At 39.0% G+C, this 19,554-nt stretch overlaps 1 protein-coding gene across 1 annotated transcript in view; it reads right to left on the reverse strand.

The window, feature by feature from the left end:
• Positions 1-19,554, reverse strand: part of SLIT3 (slit guidance ligand 3) — a 526,008-nt gene that overhangs the window by 84,636 nt on the left and 421,818 nt on the right. Inside the window, exons 20-24 of the mRNA XM_086621882.1 lie at positions 17,507-17,639; positions 8,070-8,138; positions 6,883-6,954; positions 6,631-6,702; positions 372-443 (exon numbers count right to left, since the gene is read on the reverse strand). Coding sequence (XP_086478008.1) covers positions 372-443; positions 6,631-6,702; positions 6,883-6,954; positions 8,070-8,138; positions 17,507-17,639 — 418 coding nt within the window. The remainder of the gene's footprint in view (positions 1-371; positions 444-6,630; positions 6,703-6,882; positions 6,955-8,069; positions 8,139-17,506; positions 17,640-19,554) is intronic.

A 19,554-nucleotide genomic window follows, 5' to 3' on the forward strand; every position in this document is an offset into this window, starting at 1 on the left:
CAAAGAATTCACATTTGCTTAATATTTGCTCTTTGTGGGAGGTTTCCTGTCTCACTCTCAGACCATAACACGCTCTGCATTTCACATAGACAATGCTGAAGAAAGCCTTAAACACAAAGTCCACAGAAGAGGAAACTGTCACATTTGCTCATTTGGTTTTCCCTAAGAAAATATTTTGGTAACTAATACCAACAGGTTCTAGTATTTTTTTATTTCCTTTGAACAGATGCACTATGAATATCTAGAGCAGAATATGGAAAGTGAGCAGGAAAAACAGAAAAGCTATACAATCTTGAACTTGTAATAATATGTACTGTTTTATAAATTTGAAACTGTCAATCAAACAGATGAACCCAGACAGAAGTACTTACAGATGGGACAGGGATACCAGGTCGTTGAAAGAACCTTCAGGAACACTGGAAATATCATTTCCATGGAGTGTCCTAGAAGAGGGGAGAAGCAGGAAGATATCAAACCACAGTATTTTATCTGCTCCCCATAAGTCAAGGAATTGGTACTTAAGAAGGATATTTAATTTTGTTTCTTGGCGAGTTTCTATCAGCTTCACAACTCATGAGCTTCCATGCTTTATTACTTCTACTTCTAGATGTTGGCATTTAAAATAACGACACAATTGGAATTGTTGGTGACTAATGTTTTAAATTAAAAAGGTGACATACTATTTATGTTATTAAAAGTGTATTGATGACAAGCAGACCCTCACATACAGACCTGCATTCTTTTATAGAATCCCATTAGCCAGAAACAAAGAAAAAAACAGAACAAGGAAAATAGGAACTGTGAAAGTTAAATTAAATATTGACTTCAGAGAGATCCTGTGAGAGAACAACATGAGAGTCCATGAGGGTGAATATAGCTGCACTTTTTTCTAGTTTCCCACTCTCCCAGCAGGAAATATCTTTGTGTGGCGTTTTTAAAATCCATTTGACAAATACATTTACGGTACCAGGGAAAACAGTTGAAATTAGTTGTTTTAGGGCATTATTCAGTCTGTGCAAAGAAATTAACATTTTTCTAGCAGGGTTTTCAGGATCCTTGTGAAAGGGTTTTCCACTGTTTCAAGGACAATTTAAACAGCCACTTTATCTCTTTCGTAAGAAATACGTGTATGTGTGTTACATAGGCGAGCATAAATGGAAAGATTTTTCTTGCAGCTTTTAGAGCACACCACACTTGTATTGAAAGTGTTATTTGATTAAAGTGTTATAGTGATTAAAATCATTGTTTGTGACTACTTGCAGTTTGCATTGCAATTGCAACGGAAGGCCCTGATACAAAGTAGGGCACCATCACTAGGGGTTGTGACAGACAAACAGACAGGAAGAGCACTTCTTGCAGCACCAAGGCTACAATCAGACAGGAAAACATGCAGCAATAAATGAATGTGTGGGAGGGCACAGGATGCTGGGGGTGACAACTGCATAAAAGCTATCCAGAAAATGCACCAGAGAAGACACACAATCATGTAAGATTTTATTTTATAAATAAATAAAATCAACTATTCAGCTGCTGCATCCTCTGCCTTACTACATAATTATCCAGCAAAAAAAAAAACAGTACAGAGAAAAATCTTCATAGTTTGTTCTAACTTTTCTAGTTTGCCTGTCACTGAATACCAGTTTACCACTGCACATAGTAACAGACAGGAGGAACTCCCAAGGAGCCAACAGGAGTCGATTCCACTAGATCTCACTAGCCATTTCTTAAACAAAAGTTGGCAGAAAACTTGCACAGAAAAAGGACATCAATATTTTAAAACTGTGTTTTCTCTTGCATTTCTTCCCTGAGCTGGTTCAGTTATAGCAAACTGCTGTATTCTTTACATACTCTTCCCCAGGTCCAGGAATTACTGTCAGTGCTCCAGACATGGCAGAGGAGGGTGGAAAACAGAAACCTTCTGTGTGTCAGTTTTGTAGCAGCCCTTTCCCTCGAGTCATTTATTTTCTCATTTACCTGGTGATTTTCAGAATACGGCAATCACGTCTTATTTTTTGTTTCTGTGACTGTACAGATTCTTGAAACGGTGCACACTGGGTTTATTTAAAACAAACCAAACATCTGGGCCCATGGCAACACACAATAACCTCAGACAAAAATAAAAGCATTTCTTCTTGCATCCTTTCTTCCCTAACACCACTATAAGCTTCATCAGGATCTACACGATGCCTTATAACTCTTATGAATTCTCCCTTTACACACTGCCTTACAGCAGCATAGGCACAGCAGGGAAAGCCAAAGTTGCCAGGGGAAGACCCACCTTGTCCTGCCTCCCATGAGGCCGGGCCCCACCAGGGGGCTGTGAACTCTGTGAGCGTAAGCAACGTTACCACGATCACGTTTCACAGCGGCTCACTGCAGCTGCAGTTTCTATCTTATCGTACCGCAAAGTTTTTCTACAGAGCATGAAACCACAAAAACTACAGCAGAGTTCTCCTGCTGGCATGTCTCTCCAGTTCTCCATGCCAGTATACCAAAAACCTCCCCTTCCAACATCCTGATTCCGAAATTTTGTTCTAAGCATATCTAGGTTTTAGCTATTAATAATAATACTTGGCATACATAAGGATGGATCTCCATGCAATTAATCTGAACAGGAAGGATATGAGCTCCTTCCCACACAGCAACCCCGGATAAAGCACACTCACTAATTCTATACAGAATGACCAACTGACTGAGACGTACCCCGCAGCTATTAAATACGGAGTATTTTTGTTGGTAAGAGGATGCAAGATCAGGCCTGGTTGACAACTTGTCATCAAAATGTTCCCTCCTTCAATGAAATGAGCATATTTAAATAAGCAGCCGCTCATAACGAGCTTATATTCTGATCTTTTAAGCTACTTAAAGATGTGCAAGACAATTCTCTCTGAACAGACAGCAGAACTTATATTTTATCTTCATGTCGTATCAGTTGTGTTTATTCGGTGAAGGGATGCATTTTCTTTCCTACATGCCTTGGAATATTCTTCCAAGAGAAGCTGAAGAATGACAAAGCCATTTATCTATAAGAAGGTAAAACCAGCAAAAATATAAAACCATTTGGGATGAATGGCTTGACTACATATCTCAAACACTAGGTATGTTTCATAGATGCAAATGTCTGTACTTTAATAAAAAAAAATCATGCCAGCAACATCGTCATCCATGCAGCTAAAATGAAATGATAAATGCTGAAAAACTTAAAGCCCACAACAATAAACAAGAGCAAGAGAATTTGACAGTGCAATAAAATCTTTTTCCTCTTGGATCAACAGAAACACATTTTTATACCAAAAATCCTTATAAGCAAATGGCCAAATAAAATCTCAAGCATTTGGACAGTTAAAGCACACACATTGATCATGCGTTCTCCCTCAAAAGCACAACTCCTAAGTATCCTCTTGTCTCAACACTGGTAAACAGCAGGAGCATGAATTTAAGGTGATGTGGATCTCCTGTCAGAGCACAGAGTAAAGAAACACTTGAATTCTTGAAATAAAAACTTTCTTCTACGTGTAATCTCACTAACTTAGTCTTCAGGTAAGGAAAGGAACTAAACATGTCCTTTTTGTTTGGGTTTGTTGGGGTTTTTTTTGGTTGTTTTTTCTTTTACTAACTGTTCCCAAGTTCTGGCTCCTAGCCCATTGTCTCATAACATTAGGTTACTACAGACACAAAGGGAATGCTTTTTCAATAAACAATGACCTACCCTGTCAAGACAGAAATGTGGCTAAAAGCTTGGCTGAGTTTAGAGAGCCATATCCCACCAAGGGCAAACACCTACAAGGAACCCTGAAGGATGGCAAACCCTTCGGGAGCCAACACAACTCTGATGTCAGAGGAAGTAGGAAGCCACAGTGTCACTGCTCAATGCTCATAACAACAGTGACTTTTACAGATTTACTGGATAAGTACAAGCAGTCATTAAGTGATACAAACAAAAGAAAAAGAAAAGTCAAATAATATTTTTGTTACATCAAATCAGTGCAGCATCCAACAATGAAAGTATATTGCCAAAAATTGGTTCCAATGCTCCTGAAGAGTATTAGTGATAGCTTTATCATCACACATATTACTATGTGTGAGCTTTGAACTGCAGTAAATATCTATCAGTTTTCAGTAAAACTAGAATATGACATGTTAGTAGAACATTCTGTAGCTCATTTTATATTTTTTTTCATAAATATAATATGTAAAATTTTTTAGTGATCTAAGAAAGTATTTTTATTTCTGGACTTCGCCTCTTAACTAAATCAGGAACAAAATGTCTGAAGTTAGAAGATTGTCACACAATAAAAATAATCTTTAAAATAATTAGTACCAGAGAGTTCTAATATTTCTAATTACTTTGTCTCAATCTTGTATTTTTTAATTTGTTAACATTTAGCTTCTAAAAAGACTAAAAAAAAAACAAAATCACAATTTCTCACTGCAATAGCTTTGGTGCAAAAACCTACTGATATAAACTTTTGCTTATTAAAAAAATTCTAAAGACTCTATGTTGCAATTGCTCCCTAGCACACTTTGGCTGCCACTGTAGATAAGCCATGTGAAGACTGAAGACTAAAGGCCTGATTGTGTAAACACTGATATACATTCAGGCTCAAACAAAAACATGTTGACTCAGCAGTTTTCTCAATTCCGCTTGTGCTGTGAAAAGCATAAGAGAGAGAGGACAGAACCAGATCTCTGTCAAAGATCAACTTCATCATACATCTATGATTATTCTGATTTTCAAATACATATTTACTTTATTTACTATAGAGAGGCAAAAAGTAAAGAAAACAAGGAATTCGGAAGACACAGAAGCCTGTATGACAAGGGTCTGCTACCTTCAAAGGCATGCACAGCCGAAGAGAATGAGATCTCTATATTCTTTTTATTAAAAAAACATGTGGAAATTGTTTTGCTGATGTTTTCTCTTTTAAATTCCCCTGAGAACATGGATAATAAATAACTGAAAATAACAGATTGCACACTGTCACTCGGAAGACGTTTTCTCTCTGGAGAATTGATTTTTAATAACAACACAGATGACATGTGGCAAAAGTTGTAGTTGATACCAGAGTTTTGTGGGCCATAATAAATCAAATCAATCTGGAGGCTTCCAAATGCATGGAGCAGAGGCAAAAATTCCCATTTAGGCTTCATTTCAATTGCACTGCTCTGTGCAAGACAGGGAGGGCTTCTCCCTTGAAGGAGGAAGACTTTTTTTTCAATCTGATTAGCAGATCATTTTAAAAGTCGAAAAAGAACAGCTGTTATTAAAATACTGCCCTTTGTTTCTGTCCATATGTGACCTTCAACAACATAAGTGTAAAGACAAATTGTAGCTATTGGAAAGAGTGAGGCATGGTATATATAGACTGTAATTCTGGTAGAGCGTCCCAAACTAGCTTTAATCAAGCTAGCTTGCGTATCAGAAGCAGGCCAGAAGACAGCTCCATATGGAATAATTTATTTGGCCATGAAATAGAATATATTCATCTGTGGCTGAATTTCAGGACTCATGTAACAGCCCAAATGTGACCATCCTAGGGTGCTAGAAATCAGAGTCTCAAGTCAAACTTAATCCAACAAATTCAAATCACGTATGTTTCTTGTTTTTAATAATGAAAACTGGGAATCTAAAGCTGTCTTTAAGTTAGGAGGTTGCAACCCAGATATCTATTTTACCACTCAAACCAGAGTGAAAGAGCTCGGCCAAACAGCACTGCCGTATTGCTTTCACAGTCACAGTACTGCCCATGTTGACACCTTAATTTCCCACTCACAGTCGGTGCATAGCAACCATTGCTCTTTAAATAAGCAGTAATATCTGCATGTGAATGACATCTAACTTTCTAAAAAAATAGAAAATACTCATGTGAAGTTTCAAAACACTCAGGACGCATTCTTCCAACTCCCCTGTCCTGACCTTTTAGTGTTCAAAGCTCTTTCTCCTTCAGCATGCTGAATAATCTCATCACAGATAAGCTATTTAATTTATTTGCTTTCAGTTTACTGTGCAAGTAATGATGACCCACTTGTGGTGTTGGGCTGTGGGGAGGAAGGTGGCTTCTCCATTACCGGCACCCAGCCATAGGTTTGACTTATTGTTTCAGTGTGGGGACTTCTGACTTCCCTTCAGATTGCACTCTTTTATGTAAAAACTTGCCTGCAGACATCTAAATTAATAGAAAATATTCCAAAAATGCACAAGTTTTCAGTAAAGACACTCTTGCTGGAGCATCCAATGGAAACTTACACTCTAAAATATGAGCAAGTCTTTCCAGACAAAGAGAAAGTCCTTTCCCGTGAGGCACCCAAACACTGTTCAAGTAGAAGAGACAAACAGACTCTACGCAGTCTCTTGGAGGCCTGTTTTCATGATAGTTCTTCTCCCTGAACTATCAGAGAAAAGTCATTCATCTGCAAACATGTAATTGTTTCTTTTCAGGGTTTAGCATTCACCTGCTCCAGTCATTACCGGACATATTGCACTTAAGTGCAAGTACACTGAAGCTAATTGTGTGAAAATATTTATGACTACTGGATCAAGTGAAAGCCATCTGCTCATAAAAAACCTCCCTGCCATCAACAGCATTCTAATAAGCTACAACCCAGCTGCATCGAAGAAAGGGTACTCACAGCACGCGAAGAGACCTGAGCCCATTGAACGCGTGGACCGGAATGCACCGAAGTCTATTGTAGCTCAAGATGCTGGGAGAACAAGAGAACACAGTCACAACATTGTATTTTCTCTGATTATTTCCCTCCTAATTCAACCACAAAGAAGCATGTAAAACCACATGTTTGAGTAACAAGATATATACTAATTGTTCAACACCTAAGATGTCTGAAAAGCAATTAAAACTGTTATCAAAACTTTGGACTACTTACAGTGTTGATAACTGAGTCATGTTGCTGAAGGTGTAATTGGCCAATACACTTATGCTGTTGTTGCTTAAATCACTGAAGAAACACACAGAGAAAACATAATTTATATGAATTAATTGAGAAATAAGTATTTTTTAAAGATTACATAATATTTGCACAGCAAAATGCTTGGAGCAACTGAAAAGTCCCATATTATCAATTGATAGAATATTTTCTAACCAATTTCAAACTTTAAAAGCAAAGCATATCAGACTCCCCTGAAAAGCTTCAGACTCAGAAATATTAAGGCATGTTTTCAGCATATAACATAAAAAAAAAACCCTCAGTGAATACAAGGAAAATTTTTGAAGAAGGATAAATTAACAGATGATATAAGCGTGGGTGAATATTTACTGTACCAACTTGCTTTATAGTTTATTACAGGCATCCCATTTCCATATGCTCTTCACATTGACAGCTACTAGAACAAAATTTCATTTTTCATTTAAAAAAAGTCTTTTAGGCTCAAACAGAACAATTTGTTTTGTTGTTGCTCTCCCTTGAAAAACAAAATTAGACATATTTCCAAATAAAACACTGTTTTAAATCAGAGGATTCCAGCTTTGCCTCCATGTTGTTTTCGTCTGAAGTCGTTCTGCCCATTTCACTTAACTATCTGCAGCTGATTCAAACAGCATTTGAAAATTTCTGATACATAATTCAGCCACGATATTTCACTCCTGTGTATGTTTTGGGGAGCACTTTACTGAAAAAAAAAGTCTAGTCGTGTCTCTCTCTGTATGCCTGTTCACAGCAGAAACAGCTACGCAAATTTCCCTTGCCTTACCATTAGAAATACCGCCTCACCTAGAACAGATTAACGCCGTCTCCTCTGCTAACGACCTTTACGGCTTTGCACAGATAAACCTGCCAAGTGAAACTGCAGCAGCCTGCATGAGAACTCGGTCCTCTCACAGAGGCTGGAAGCTCTGCAGAGCAAGGGTCTCTGGTGCTCTTAGTCACCTTACTCTTTCCGAACACTTATTGGCAGCAGTGGCCACTGGGAAATTCTTTTCAAATTACAATTACAGAAGGTTTTTGGGTTTTGTGTTCCCCTCCCTGCCCAAACACTAATTATTTATGTTCCACCTACAACACAGGGCAAAAAGAGTAATGTCATTTTCTTGACATTGAAACCACATGTTTCTTACATAAGTGTCAGGTGTCTGAAGGTGGAGAGCCCCTTTGGCACAGCAGTCAGATGGTTTCCTTCCAGGTATCTGAAAAACATCAGATTTGACAATTACACAAACATGTTAACAAGAACTGTCACTCCATCTGCACCATGAATGAGGATAATATAAAGTCAGTCACTAAGGCAAACATCTTTGATTCATTGCTTTGAGACTATAACAGTTTCTCCTTTATAAGTGAATTATCTAACACGCAAAGCGTGACAGTAGCTTATTGATTTTTTTATTTTTTTAAGACTTGGAAGTGAATAAAGTATCTCCACCTACAGCAAACAGAAATGACCATTTGGTGGTTCTAAGACAGCAACTGAAGAAGAGAAGAAGCATTGTATGGCTTGTGCATTCATCTTAAAGTCGCCTTTAACAAGTTTCTGTAAGAACGCTGAGTGCTGACGGACTCTGTTAGGAAAGTTTTTGTCTTGTTCATGTAAGTTCCTTGGACAGTCAGAACTGGAAGAGGAGCTGCGCTGCCAGGTCTCTGTGTTGCAAAAAGTTTCACTTATTCCAGTGTCAACACAAGCATCCATCAGTTTGATGCCACGTCCGTTACAGCAATTCCTGCTATGGCATATACACCCTCTTCACCATTCCTTTTCGAAGCATGCTGGTACAGGAGGAAAACTCGGTACAAATTGAAGAACAAAGACCAAGTTCTCTTTGAATACGGGCTCCTCCTACAAGCACTAACTGTATTTAATAAAATAGCTCATGTTTCCAGAGTGGAAGTTGTTTAAGACATCGCTGAACATGTTTCTATTCAGACACAGGCACAGTAGGGTTAAGGACCTTTGGGATAATCCTATGTCTTCGTTTTCCTGGCATATAGTACCTGTATTTTGCAGCTTTTCTCCACTGAAGAAACATGAACATTCAGTAACCAAGGCCAAAACCCTGAACAAATATACTACTTTCCAAATGTTTGTCCAGAGAGAGGATGGGTACTCAAGACTCCACAGCTGACCTGTGGTAGCAATGGGATGTGGGGTTTTACCTATTTACTACAAAAAAATAGAGACAGAGCTGGAGTTCTTTTCCTTAATCTTGGCTTTTGGGTGAAACTGCATCCCTGGAAGATACGAAAGTAGTAAGACTCTAATGGAAATAGACCACTGTGGTGCCATGACACTGTCAAGGTGATCTTCCAGACATCTAAGAGAAGCCAAGTTGACATGGGAAACAAATCCAGCCTTCTCAGAAAGTACTGAGTAGGAGGAAGGCATTTCTCCCTCCACAGGTGAGAATAAAAGATGAAATGATATTTCCCTTCCTTACAAGATGCTTTGGGGGATTTTTCCTAAGGTAGACATGGGGCAATGCAATTGATGTGGTACAACTTGAAAGATAATCAAGCGTGGCCAGGAAATGCAGCCCACAGACACCAGAACACTTAATGTGCTGCCTCTACTGCTCAAAATATAAAACGATAATCATGTTGAGAATTTTTATCCCACACAATTTCCTTTTCTTTGGCAACAGACCTCATTCTGCATTTACTACAGCAACCAACAGTAATAATAGATTATTGCTGTGCTGTATGTTCCCTCTCTACATTAACTGTAACAACACAGAGATATTTGTGTAAACTAAATCCAAGAAAATTTTCCCACAAACTTTATTTTTATATCATTTAAAAATAAAATCTATAAGCAATAACAGAATTTTTACATAATACATTTTATAACTGTCACATTTTATTTCCCCCTTCTCCTATTTCAGCATAATGCCCTATCTCCATTTTCTGCTTCTTCAGCTCTCTTTTCAACTAAACTACTCCAACTAAACTACCCCAGTCTCATGATTGTCCATTCTGCCTGTGCACAGGATCCCATCAAGGCAGAGTTACCTTCAAGCATGTGGTGGAGCTGACCTAGCTCCTGCTAGGATTAGGCTGGACAAGTAGGACTACAGGCTTTTGGATTTTTAACCAAACCCCAAATCCTTCCTTAATGACAAAAACCTACTGAACAAATTAATCTCTCCATTCACAAAGATCACAAGCATTGAGTGACAGTGTTGCACAGCCAACAGTCAGCCCTTGCAAAGCAGTGACAGCTGCTCTGCTGACGCGGATTATCACAAACCAGAGTACGGGTTAGTTAAGTCATTTACACCTCCCGTGGATATTCATACTCAGCAAGTGCAAAGTCACTTGCTTCATTTTGACTAAATTCGGTATAAATGATTTTGAAAATGGAGCTCCTTGGAGAATTCACAGCATAAATTTTTACCTAGAAGATCCTCAGATTTCAACCACATATGTTACTCTCTAAACAGGGCAAATCATGTCTCGTTTCCCTAGTTGTGGCCTGCTATGGATGCAGCAGGCTGCTGGGAGTCTGTGCCTTCTCTTTCATCCCAGAAAGTGACAAATCTTAAACCCATGCATGAGGGTGGCTTAAGGTTCCAGTCTTCATTCCAAACGCAAAATCCAAAGGATTTCCAAAGGAAATCAAAAGCAGGTCATGTATTATGTATTTGGAAGCTATATATGATCTTCCTTCAGGAAGGGAGACTCAACGCTTGCAATGTGTTGAAATCTTCAGAAATATGTTTTCAGGATATTCTCTTGTTGATCCCAATATAAAACGGCCTGCAAATTGAACAAACTGATGATGGCTGGCCAAGGTTTTTCTCCCGTTTTGCCTCCTGGAGCAATCAAAAGTTGAGGGTGCCCATTTTCATCTAGTGTTTCGTTTTTCAGACTAACATAGACACGCAGACCCCCGGAGTTAAACTCCTACAGAAGATCTGCTTCGAATAGCTTTGGATTTGTACTGCAAGCAATTTGATGGTTATATAAATGTGCTAGCAGAAAGCTGCAATACTTATACCAGTGGTATAATTTCTGAACAAACACAATTTTACATGGAAAAATTACTGATTATATACTTTTCATGCATGCATAAGAACAATTCACCACTGTTAAACCTTTCACCACATTATACAAAGAACGGCAATATTTTCTAAGCAAAAGGCATTCATTTTGAAAGCACATTTAAGTGCAACGAATTTGAAATAACCAGAGCTTTTAGGGCATAAAAGCACGTCAAGAATCAGGAGGATCTGAGTTGCAATGTTTGAAGAAACCAACTGCTGCAGGCGAGCTGTTGCCCACCATGGACCAGGCCACTGTCAGCACAGGGAAGGGATGTGGGGGCAGGAGCTCTGCCCCTTACTGGGCCAAAGATGATGTACGGGGGCTGCACGAGGGCTAGAAGCTGGACATAGTGAATAGCAATTATTCCTGAGGATGAAGGGGCAGAGTCCAGTTACAAAACTCTGCCTATTTATGTATAGGTATATATAAATTAAAAATATGGATGAAGCTACAGACCCCCTGGCTCAAACAAAACAAAAGAAACTCTAACAGAATGATATGAAGGGAAGATTGTATTTTTAATTCTTTTCAATCCTTAGCCAAAGTAAAATGGTGTACGTGGCATCTGGTATGCAAAGAAATTCTGGAATGGATCAAAAAAATATATGTCTAATTTTAATGCTTACAGTCCCATTATTAAGAAACAGAGTCAAGAGTGGATGTCAGCTGCCCTGCTACAGACATACTGACCAGTATCCAAAACAACCTCATTTGTTTCCTAAAGTCTCTAGACTATGTAGTTTAATATATCAAATTGGAAGCAGTTTTTTACCCCATGAATGCTGCTGGGAATCCTGAAGTCTCAATAATGACTTGCAACCAACAAGCAATTACGAGAGGCAAAATTGAAAAAAAACCCAAAACATGTGTTCATGCTCTTATAAAATGGCATCAACCATGCACCAGGCAAGTCTTCTAAAACGTGACCGGGTGCTGGCGACAGGTAACTGTTTGGCCAGGATGGCTGGCACAGCGGGGCATGGCCATGCCTTGCTCCATGCCTGCACTAACCACACCAGCTCTCGGAGCCCAGTGCCTGCAGAAGCCCCGGGGCTCATCCAGCACCTTCCACACACACCAACATCACATATCGGAAATTTAAAACTATGCATAAAAGATGACAGCTGTTCTTTTCCAACTTGTCTATTTTTATACTGAAACCACTCGGATTGGAGGTGATATAACCAGCACAAGGTGCCAAAGCACCGTGTAACGATTTGAATCACTTGGAATCTTTTTTGTACTGAAATGTCTATTCAGCCATAAAGTCAAGCTCACAGCAGCAATCTGTGCTAAGAGACAAAACCAGAGAGAGAAATAAGTTCTCAAGCAGCAACTGAAAAGGCACAAAGCCTTTCCTTTAGTTTCTTTAAATATTTCATATAAAATGTTACATTATAAAAAAAGATTATAGCCGACAATTTCCTGCAGCTCTAAAATTAAGTTATAGTCTAAACTTTTTAATGGAGATATCCAATATCCTAAAATTTTGAGGCAAGTTTCATTTCCTAAAAATGGTGGTCTAGAAGGGAAAGATGAAACATATCTACAAAGCATGAGTTTTAAGAGCTTCAGTTACAGTTTCTTGAGAAGAAACAAAATTCAAGAATGGATCTAGGTACAAATCTAGGTCTTGAACTTTCTTATGTTTTGGCAAATTTGGCTCTGGATTTTGCTGCATTTGCATGTCAGACCACAAACTACAGGTTTGACACGCAGAAACATGACTGCGTTTGAGAGAAAAGTAAAGGCCCTAAAGTTAAACTTACCTTTATTAGTGCTAAAGTCACCTTCCTGATATATACTCAAGCTTCATCACTCACTGAACACATTATTTGATAGTATTGATACCATTTACTTTTTCTAAACTACCAGATTTGAAATGCAGATTGAAGTCCTCTATTTCAGTTGTAACTAAAATACCCTTTTACAGAACTATCCATTCCCTCAATGAGAGAGTTTTCCTCCGCAGTGAATTAAGGCTGTAAAACCTTTTATGACACAGGACCATGTGAGCTTAAGCTTTGATCTAAATTGTTTCTCTCCTTTATTATCAAAGGAAAATTCACTGACGCTTGTGTTAAGGGTCAGTGTATAAAATAGTGCAGATTGTCAGACAAATAAAAGCATCTGTATTCTCAAGCAGATGATTTTCATCAGATATTTCAGAGTTATCCTTTTGATCAACAGCAATACAGGCATATTGAGAAATAGCACTAAATTGTTACAATATTCTACATGTATCATGGCTAACTGCTTAGAGCATTTTTATTTCAACGTTTTTCATGGCCCAGGTATGAGCCACTATTTTTGGTCACGAGTCAAGAGAAATGACAAGTGCCTTGGAAGGTGGAAAGGAGGGTTGAGATTGGTGGTAAATACCTCCAAGTAGATGTGGGAGAAAATGTATGGGAAGCGATTGTCAAAATCATTTTGGCAACTGAAGATTCGGTTGAATACAGGTGTCATGCTAAGGCCGAGGTAGCAACAGGCAGAAAACTAGAGGTGGAGAATAACGAGCTAGAAGACAGCTCAAAGGGTTCCCTCTGCTAGTAAGCAGGTCAGCCACTTGTGAAAACTGTTGTGTCAAGTACTGAATGAGCTTGCAGGCTAAACGAATCTAACGCGCAGCGCAAAAAACACAAACGGGAGAGAGAAGGTTTGTGAGGAGAGAAAGAGAAATGGCAAAAGTAATGCAAATATTAATATGTATTAATATAAATGGAAAGAAAGTCACTAACAATGATGTATGGATGCAGCTTTTCCTAACGATCCCATAAGTGCTATCATATAGCTCAGCGTCATGACAACATTTGGAGTCTAGAGATGACATGATTAGTACATATTTATTCTAAAATACACCACGCTTATTATGTTACAGTTTATGCACACGCCATCCACATAATTGCATCCAATTTTTTTCCCCAGTGCAAAATATTATTTGCTGTAGGTCCATAAAAGCAGCTGGATGCTGTCAGATAAGGCTTTATTAGAAATAGACTATAATTTTGTGGGGGAAAAAAAAAAAGAAAAAAAAATAGCATTTCCACCCTGAGGTAATATGTATGAGGAAAAAGAGCATGGGAAACTTAGTTCAAGCAGATTTGGGAAAAAAAAAAAGAAAAAAAGGAAAGCCTAAAACACTGAGCAGCAGCAAGGCTATGTTCCAAACTAGCTCATTGCATGAACATTTTACTTCTGAACATCTGGATCAGAAAACTGAGTATGTTTAAAAAAACCAAGGCTTCTCTTCAGAGCAAGCAAACAGTGGGAAAAAATGTTGGCAGCACGTAAATATACAGCAAAGGAATTTGCAAGAAACAATATAATATTTCCCTATTCCCAGGAAGCTGAAAGAAGGCTTGCCCATGATGATGAGGTTTTGTGAAAGAATTGCTGGGAAGCAGATATTTCTTGCATCATCTTCCCTCTGAAAAGCCAAGAAACTTAGTGATCTTTTCAACTCTCTTCTAGATGGAAGCCTTGCCTGCCAAGGTAATCCCTCCTCCCAAGGGTGGTACAAACCAAACACAGGGATGTCTCCTGTCATTCCAAGCTCTAAATATGAAGGAGATAATAGTTTTCACATGTTTTGTCTATATACACATCCAAAAGAGAAACTCGGGAAGAAAGTTGGAAGGGGTGAGCCTATGTCTCCAGTCCACCATGTAATAAAACATTGCTGGTGACCTTTTGTGCTGAGCTCAGGTCCAGTGAAGTTTAACCCAGCAGAGAGTAACGTTTTCTCTATGTGCCTGTGCAAGAGGTATGTCCATTTTTGCACATTGCTATTTAATACCAGTTACAATGAAAGAATTCCTGGTTTAGGACTATTTTAAGACCTCTAAAAGAATTTACAAGAACTTCTGAGAAGGCTACATTCAGCTGTAACAGACGTCTATCTACACACGTGGCAGTTCTTTGTCTTAAGCCGTGTACAAAACCGCGCTGCAGTTTGATACAAAGCACTGCAGCTACCGTGCCCTGTAAATGAAAGCATCAACAATGAAAGTTCATCAATGTCAGACTGGTGCATCCATAAAAAGTCCTCTAAAATGCCCCCCTGCATCACATCACCGCTTGGGCCTCCTGCAGGGAGGGAGCTGTGAGCTACCAGGACAACAGGCTCCTTACACTCTTGTCCTCTCCTTGGCACGACCGCTGTGGTTTTGTGCGAGTGCCTGGTGGGAGCAGAGACCCCAGCACACTGCCCAGAGGTCTCCAACACGAGAGTATGGAAGGGGAGAAAGGCAGTGTGGGTTGTGGTAATGCAGGGAAAGGGTTTTCAGTCTGTCTGAGCACCTGTGGCCACTGTACCGGTGAGAAAGGGGAAGGCGCCCCTGCCCTGGAGACTGCTGCGGCTCTCTCGAGCCGTGCAAAAGCCGTGCTATCCTCTGCAGCAGGTAACTTCTGCGCTTCCTGGTTTCAAGTGCTAAACAGGTACCCACTGCTGCCACAGCAACAAAACAGCTTTAAGAAGGTACCCCAGCCTTAGGACACAGTTCAAGGGACCCAGGAAATGGATCTGCCCTAGGGAAATGGGGGTGTTTTGGTGTAAATAGATTGAAAAGGATAAATCCTTTGCCCTGTGCCCAGAAAGCTATCAGGTTCTCTCTGCCAAGTTTTAGCAGTCCTCAAAGTGAGGAAAGAGGTGGGGTTCCACAGGAGGTGCTGTTTACCACGGAAACAGTGACAATTCTCAAACACAGAACAATAAAAACACTTAAATTCACACTAGCGACTTGAGACCTAGATGATATAGTACTTCTAGATTGTGGGCAACATCTTTATTTCAATCTAGAAGCAGAAGGAAAGTAAGTGAGATTATTATTTATTTCATTCTTGTCACAATTTTCACAAACACATGAAATTTTTAGCTTCAGTACCTGCAGCTCATCTTTCGGTATAGACACAACCAAGGAGCTCAGTTTATGTTAGTTGAGAGGAGAATGAGATCAGGATTGAATTTTGAGACAGCTGGGACAGATTCAAGGTTATATTTGCAGAACATGAAATATTCAGAGCCAGCCAGTCCATGGATGACTGTGTTCTGCTGACACATTTCTGGATTGAAAGCAGAAAGCCGAACTAGAGGCTTGCTCAGCCAGGAGGCTCCTACTGAAGAAGACAGTCATGTAAACTCCTATGAACTCAAATTGCTCAGTTCCAGGCTATTGCCTCTTTTGCCAAGAAATAGTTTAAGAAATATAGCAGTTTTCAAGAATGTGAGATTAATTTCACTCTTTTTGTGAAAGTTATGTCGTCAGTGTATCAGATAGTATCAGTAAAACTCAATATGCAAAATTTAAACATAAAAATTGCTCAGTGTAGCAGCGGAAATCACAGTAACATCTGTGATGTTACTTATTGTTGGCAAGTCGTATTTGAACAGAATGAAACCTGAACAAGAACAGAGAAGAAATCACCTTGCAGACTTTTATCACTGATGATAACATGTAAGGGACTCGTCTTTTAATTCAAACTAGTATTAACCATGCCCTGGTTAGCAGTGTTCCAAGGATGTATTAATTAATGCAAATTTCCATGTTAATTTGAGTTACCACATACACTTTCAGTACACCCTTCACTCAGCAACAAAGTCTTGTATTTGACTACAGCGCTGGTAAAACCAGTGCAAACCTCATTCTCCCACTGTACGGGAGTAAAAAGATGTGTATCTCATTCATCGCTGCCTTGTTACTAAATAGCAAAAATAATACCAGATACTAAAAATTATCAGAATCAGATTTTCATTCATTACACAACTCACTGAACATACCAACTAACTCAACCAATTACTTTCACATAGAAATGTTAATGAGATTGTAACAAAATTCAGTAATGACTCACATGGGATAGATTTGAACAAGGACCTAAAGGGGAAAAGCTCAGTATTTCTATTGCCAACTGTTTAAGCCAAGCAGTTCCACCAGTGTATTTTCTTTCCATGGAAAGAACCAAACTCCAGTATAAAGCCATAGCAAGGAGTAGATGAAAAGACAACTAGAAAGACGATTCTCAACTATGATGAATGTGCTTTACAATTTAATCTAATTATCTGTTATTTTAGCCATTTCATGAGGTTTGGAGAAAAGAATTCATTGTTTGTTTCCACCACTGGCTTTCTTTTTCTTTTTTTTTTAATCTCCTCAAAGGATAATTAGCTCACAGATGCTTAAGTCAGGAACATATTCTCATCATCCTTTCAAACTACCTGTTGTGAGCTTACGCTTCTCAGAAGCACTCCAGGATTATTTGATACTAACACATGCATTTGTTCCCTACACACAGAATTAAAGGGTACAAGGACAGATAAACTCTGTTTCCATTAGAGAACAATGTATTAAGTCAAGGGACAAGTAAGTATAAAAACAACAGTCAAAACATATGGAAAGCACCAAAGCAGAAAAGACCAGCCACTAAAGTCAAAGGCAAAACCCCCAAGGAGCCACAAAGCTTCACTATGATGTAATTTCATGAACTTCTCATGAAAGGAGCTATGTAAAAGGTAACTCACAGCTCAGTCACGTCTTTGGGAATTCCTTTGGGCAAGATCCTCAGTCCTTTGTTGCTGCAACGTACCACCGAGTCCACGCAGGTACATTGGGATGGACAAGGAGGTGAAAGCAAGCAGCTGCTTTCATCATTACCTGCAGAGGGAGAGAAATGCAGTATTAGGAAACCCCAAAGTCACGCACCTTGAAGATAACTGCTTACAAAGACCAAGGAGGGACATTCCTGAACCCGTGGTAACCATAACAACATTTTGAAGTAGATCCAGTGCTTTGGATCAACCTGCCTTCATACAGGATCTTTAGGCAACATGAACAACAGTTCGAAAACTGAATAGCAATATTCTTAAATAAATATTTTTTTCTAAGGAGTGTCTACTTCTCTGTAATTTTGCAAATTACAGTAAAATCAGTTCTGTGAATCCCACATCCTCCCCCCAGCCTCAATGTACTAGCTGGAATGGAGAACTTAACTAGAACACTGCCCTTAAATTCATCTAGACAGATGATATTCAATATCTATGCTGCTTTAGGAAGAATTTTTTAAAATTCAGCTTTTATACGTTAATTTTTACTTTTTAAAGTTAGCCTGGCACTTCATTTATCATCTGAATTGTAAAACCTCATTGTTTTTGACAAGGATAACCCGGCAAACAACAAACTGAAAAGCATTCTTCCAACTTCTGGCGATCCATCTGTGAACACATAAAAATACCGACTTTCTCCAAAAATGGTTTCAAAGGTCCATAAACAGCAGATTAAATCTTGTAATTGAAGAACAATAAGGTTTCTGCAGAAGAACCCAATTCTTTGAAGTTAAGAACATTAAAGCACGGATTCTCCCCAAAAGCACCAGGATTTGCAAAACATAAGGCAAATGCATGCTACAGGATCACAATGTAAATGAAAGGAAAGACTTAGTGGCACACTCTCTAGATGACAGTGAGAGGAACCACACAACTGTTTGTGAGTATAGGCAGCCTGAGTTGAGCAGCACGGAGACACAGGGCTGCAGTCCAAGAGCACACAGCCAGCTGTCATCATGTGCCGTCTTTTTTTTTTTTTTAAACTGATGCAAGGACTAATTGAGACAGATCTGTTTGTTTCTGCTCTCTGCTGGATGTACTCATGAGGATTGAGATTAAAGAATAAGACTGGAAGTCCTGATACAAGACAACAAAACTACCCATAAATGTATGGGTAAGGAATCATCTGTATTCAGAAGGATGGAGAAGCACGACCAGTCTACAGAACAGAAATATATTTTTCTTTTTCTCCCCATTTGAGATTAAGGACTGAAACAAAATTCAAAGAAGTCTTTCGTTAACTTACAGAAAGAGCATGTTTCTTCAGCATGTCCAGTTTTCCGCTATGTTCTGTGTTTTACACCCTGCCACCATTTACCTTACATTCACCACAGCTGTCTGAGAGACTGCATGATAGCAAAAGCTCCCAAGCGTGGAATGTCATTTTGTGGACCGGGATTCCCCCCCACCCTCTCCAACTAAAAGTGAATTATTCTTTAATGACTAAACTTGGGTCCCTTGAGCTCTGAGCCCAAGCACCTGGGCCTGTTGCCAGGTTGCTCGACTAGGACAGGAATTAATTTCTACTCTAAGTAGGAAATTTCTATCACTCTTAGGGTCTCTTTAGAGGTATGACTAACTGCAGCTCCAGCATATCTGGTCCTAACAGGCAATCACAGCCTACAAGTCAAGTTAGCAGTGCATTCATCAGTCAATTTTCTCCTTACTATTTTCTCTAAAATCTGCTTGATCAAAAGACAAAGAACTACCTGGAGAATGAAAGAAAGGCCAGGATATTTTTTTTTTTTAAAAACCTATATGGATCCAGAAAAGCATCAAGCATCACTGAGTAATTTCAAAAAGTAACTAAGCTTCTTTTATTTCCCTGTATTCATACCTGTTATTGGTGAAATTGAACAGTATCCAAAACTAAAAGACTTTCCAAGCAAGCACTGTTCCCACTGGCTTCAGAGTGTTAACTCAGAGTACGATAAAGAAGGGGAAGGAAGAGCCAGAATTATACTAGA

This window comes from Tauraco erythrolophus, chromosome 16, assembly GCF_009769465.1.
Source record: "Tauraco erythrolophus isolate bTauEry1 chromosome 16, bTauEry1.pri, whole genome shotgun sequence".
In the NCBI taxonomy this organism is placed as follows: domain Eukaryota; kingdom Metazoa; phylum Chordata; class Aves; order Musophagiformes; family Musophagidae; genus Tauraco; species Tauraco erythrolophus.